General features: G+C 64.9%; 2 protein-coding genes across 2 annotated transcripts in view; both read right to left on the reverse strand.

The window, feature by feature from the left end:
- F751_2803 (4-hydroxybenzoate transporter PcaK) overlaps positions 1–2,589 on the reverse strand; it is a gene marked incomplete at both ends in the record, with an annotated part of 4,314 nt that extends 1,725 nt beyond the window's left edge. Inside the window, 5 exons of the mRNA XM_011398116.1 lie at positions 141–192; positions 390–509; positions 822–1,478; positions 1,873–2,177; positions 2,430–2,589. Coding sequence (XP_011396418.1) covers positions 141–192; positions 390–509; positions 822–1,478; positions 1,873–2,177; positions 2,430–2,589 — 1,294 coding nt within the window. The remainder of the gene's footprint in view (positions 1–140; positions 193–389; positions 510–821; positions 1,479–1,872; positions 2,178–2,429) is intronic.
- Positions 2,590–2,890: 301 nt separating this feature from the next.
- F751_2804 (Aladin) lies at positions 2,891–4,485 on the reverse strand (the record flags this gene model as incomplete). Its single annotated transcript, XM_011398117.1, has 3 exons — positions 2,891–3,181; positions 3,515–3,832; positions 4,087–4,485. The coding sequence occupies 3 exons, from the start codon at positions 4,483–4,485 to the stop codon at positions 2,891–2,893; spliced, it is 1,008 nt and encodes a 335-aa protein (XP_011396419.1).
- Between the last annotated feature and the right edge of the window lie 89 nt (positions 4,486–4,574).

Here is a 4,574-nt window from a genome sequence, read left to right on the forward strand (position 1 = left end):
GAGTGTTTGGGCGGTGGGCGCTGCCGCTCATCAGACCAACCCCACTATTCCAGGGGGGGGCAACAGTGGCAGCAACATTTCATTCCCCAGAAGGAGAGGCATGCGGACGAAAGACCTCGAGTACGGAGCCAGGGACTCACCCTCAAAGGCGCGGTCAAAGGAGTAGACGATGGCGCGCAGCTGGGAGGGGACCTGTAGGGAGGAATGGGGAGGCGAATGATGACCCAAGGCTGTGTAGTGGCCATGTGCTGCGAAACATCCATGTAATTCCCCTGCTACCACGCAGCCAAGTACAGAGCAGGTGAGTCAGGCGCCAGTCCACATCTGCTGATGCATCTTCCAACCCCACTCTCCAAGACATCCAGGGGCCTTTCAGAAGCCCCACCCACCACTTCGGCAAAGATGGGGCTGTTGCAGGCGGGCGCCACCCAGGAGATCATGAGGCCCCAGGAGAAGAAGCAGATGCTGTAGATCCAGACCAGCAGGTTGGAGTTGCCCATGGGCAGCAGCTGCAAGGGAGGCCAAAGCGAGTGTGTGGAATGGGGGGATAGGAGCCTGGACCAGGCAAGCGACGGGGTGATGTATGGGCAGATGTGATGCCCCATGCACAGCACAGGTCCCCCCCTTGGCACGGCGCACACCCCTTGCCCCACCGTGCCAGCGCTCCATCTCCCCATACACTACGGCAGCTTTCGTCCCTTGGCATCATCACAAAAACACAAGCAAACTCTGGACTCCATGCCAGACTATCCCAGCCCCACCAGCCATGCCTTGAGTTCCCAAACCACCGCTCGAAACAAGGAACCATCCCCCTCAAATACCTTGAAGATGGCAAAGGCGAGGGGCACGCCGATGCCGACAGAGAACTGGGCGATCAGGATGCGGCCGTGCCTGGGCGAGCGTGCGGCGGCCAGGTCGCCGAACCAGCCGCCCACCTGCCCGCCCAGTGCGGTGCCGCCCAGGAAGAGGGCGGCGATGAGGGAGGCCTGGAAGTCGGTCATGCCCATGAGCTGGAGGTAGAGGGTGGTGAAGACCAGGGCATTCCAGGGCGCCGACCCCACGATGCCCTGCACCACCACGATGACAAAGGAGGGGACGGACAGCACGGCGGCGACGTCGGCAAAGGCGCGCGCGGCGCTGCCGTCCTGCGCCAGCAGGTCCGGCGCCTGCGCGTACTCGGGCTCCTCCGCCTCGAAGCGCGGGTCCACGGAGGCGAAGAGGTTGAGCACGCCGATGGCCAGGCTGACCGTGCCCACGGCGATGAAGGTCACCTGCCAGCCGTCCAGGCCAAAGGGCCGGGTGTGGCCCATGTTGGTGGCGAACAGCGTGCCCAGCGTGCCGCCCAGCGCGCCGGTGAGGTAGAGCGCGCCAAAGGCCTTGCCGCGCGACAGCTCGCTGAAGTAGTCGGCGATCAGCGACTGGGCGTTGGGGATGAGTAGGCCCAGGCCCAAGCCGTTCCAGGCCCACACCGCGATGCCCTATATTGTTATTGGGGGAGGGGGGGGGCAGGTGTGTGTGTAAGTGTGTTGTAGGGGTGGGTGGGAGAGAGATGGATGTGATGTGATGTGATGTGGTGTGGTGTGGTGTGGTGTGGTGTGGTGTGGTGTGGAGCAAACTTGGAAGGCGCGGACATGCATTTGGCAGCCGCAGTACAGGCACGTTTGGCGATGACCGACCTCAAGATGATGATATCCGCGGTGATTTCCCCCAACGAAACAGCGATCGCGTGCCAGCCGCCCTCCCGCCCACCCATGCAAGGCTAGGTTTGGCCCTCGGAGACACACCCATCATCCCTCCTCATCCTTCTCCCCTACCTCGAAACAACAGAGACCCAAAACAACCCCCCCACACACAAACACACACCCAGCAAACCTGCTTGACATTGGTGGTGAAGGCAAAGGCGATGGACATGACGCCCCAGATGAAGGCGCCGGCGCTCATGACGTAGACGCGGTTGTACAGGTGGCCCAGCACGCCGCCCAGCGGCGCGCAAACTGCCTGCATCAGCGCGCAGGCCAGCGTTATGTAGCCCAGCTGGCGGGGGGAGGCCTTGAAGGACTTGCCCACGTAGCGGTAAAGGGCCGGCAGGGTCTGCTCATTGCAGCGCTCCAGGATGCCCGCCAGGTTGACCACCACCGTGGTGCGGGCCCGCTGGTCGGTCCAGGTGCGCAGGTTGCCTTTGAAGAGGGGGGAGGGGTGACAGGGAGGGGGTGACAGGGAGGGGGGTCGAGGGTTAACAACGAGGAGCATGGCCAAGCCTGGGGCTGTAGACGCCCCTGGGTCCAGTCAGGACGGGCAAACCCTGGATGAACAAGGATTTCTACCACCCCGGTGCGGCCCGCGCCACGCACAACCCAGAGGCGAGGCATATCAGTCGAACCCCTGCCACCCACACCCGAAACCCTTGTCACCCCCCTCCCTGTACCAACCATGCTTGTCGCGTAGCACGCCCCCGGCCTTTTTTACGGGTTCACCAGATTCCTGTGCCCCTGTGGTCTGGAAAGGCGATGAGAAGGCGGACTGGCCGGCGCCGTCCTCGTCCTCGCCAGGCACGGCGACAAAACCCACGGTCTTGCGGGGCGGTGCCATGGGAGGAGCACTCCCCCTACACCTCGAGGTGGCTCAGCACAGGACAATATGACGGCACAACCTTCAGTATTATATTCAAATGCAGCCTGGTTCGCTGTGTGCGCCCGACCTAATAAGCATATGCGCCTCCATTGCTTCATGCACGAGGTGCCCGGCAGCTTCATGGGGGGGCCCACATGCCGGCCGCCAGTTCTAGGGCATAGCCTCTGAGTGGACTGCTGTCTTTGCAGAGATGAGGTCATGAAGCATCGTCTGGGTCTGTGTAGATCCTCTTCCAATTCACTACGCTGAGCGCGGGGTTTCAGGCGTATTCCAGGGGGATGAGAGCGATGCGGGAGGACCTGGCAATGGCGAGGAGGGGGTGATTCGGGCCGGACCCTTTGAGTCCCACAAAGGCCACGCTGGTAGGAGTGGCGTCGTCCTCTGTCTCGCTCGGCACCTCCCCCACGACCCTGGTGGTGACCAGGGGGTCGCAGCAGATGGCGTACAGCACAATCGTGGCTGGCCGGCCCGCGGCCGCTAGGCTGACGGCAAGGCGCTGGCCATCGGGGTTCCACGCCATGCCTGTCACCTCCTCCTTTCCATCTGCGATCTTGTACATGGTGCGCGGAGTGAGTCAGGGTGCTGCAAGCTGCTTGTTTGACCGATACTGTCCTGGATGTAGGTTTAATAAAGTGAGGGGAATGGGGGCATGCATGTCCCTCCGGTGCCACACCACTCATCATACCCCACTCCTGCAGTCCCTCCAAGGAGCACCCGTTGCATCACCTCACACTCCCACCCCGCCTCCGTTCCCCTCACACTCCCACCCCGCCTCTGTTCCCCTCACACTCCCACCCCGCCTCCGTTCCCCTCACACTCCCACCCCGCCTCCGTTCCCCTCACCACCTCACTCTCACACACCTGCCGGCCATGCCAGGGAGACTGGCATGGGCTGCGCCTCCAGGCTGGGGGCGCTGGCGCCCGTCATGTGCAGGGCGGTCAGGGAGCCGGGCGCCTCGGCATGGGCCACGAGCACGAGACCCTGGGCGGACAGGCGCGCAGGCGCCCAGGCCGCCGCCACCACGAGGGACGGCCCCGGTCCCGCTCTTGCGCTGTGCACGCTGTGGCTGCCACCGTAGGCCCACGCCTGGCTGGTCCAAGCCGTGGTCTCCCACAGCCGCAGCGTGCCCGAGGCGTGGCCCTGGAAGAGGTAGGCGCCGCAGGGGGACCAGGCCAGTGCGGTGGTGGGGTCGCTGGTTGCCTGTGGGTTGGGGCGGTGGGGAGGAGGTGCTGGTGGGTCTGGTGGACTGGACAGCTCCCTGAGATACTTGCCGGTGTAGAGGACAGGATGCCATTCCATGGTCGGGGGTTAAGAAAAGCCTCGGTGCATGCCCAGCCTGCTTCTGAAAGCCTGCCTCACCAAACCTCCTATACGATCCTGAGCATGCACACAGCAATACCACCAAATCAAACCCCCATTTTGACAAAACCAGGAGACCAACAAGACCGCCTCACCCTGACGGGCGTCGCACGGCCGGTGGCGACGTCCCAGACCTGGATCCCCGCCACGCCCCGGCAGACCCCCGCCAGCAGGTGGCCCTCGGGGTGCCAGGTCAGCATGTTGACCTGGCCAGTACCCGCCAGGGCGGGGGCGGGGGCCAGCCAGGTCAGCACGGGGCCCTCCACCGCCAGCGCGCCCGCGCCCGGGTCCGGGGGGACGCGCCAGAGCGCCACCCCCGTGCCGCAGCCCACGGCCAGGTCTCGGCCGCCCACGGGCCGCCAGCTCAGCGCCGCCACGTCAGACTGCAGCTCGTGCGCCAGGACGGCGGCGGGGTCGGGGCTGCGGCCCCGGCCCACACGCCACACTGCCACGCCGCTGCTTGATTCTTCCTGCGCCTGGCGGTCCAGGGGCATAGACGCTGCCGCCAAGGGTCGCGAGGGGTGGCAAGCCACGATCGGACCCCGGGAGGTGGCAGTGTGGCTGGACGGCGTCCTACATGGGC

Source organism: Auxenochlorella protothecoides, assembly GCF_000733215.1.
Source record: "Auxenochlorella protothecoides strain 0710 unplaced genomic scaffold scaffold30, whole genome shotgun sequence".
Lineage (NCBI taxonomy): Eukaryota > Viridiplantae > Chlorophyta > Trebouxiophyceae > Chlorellales > Chlorellaceae > Auxenochlorella > Auxenochlorella protothecoides.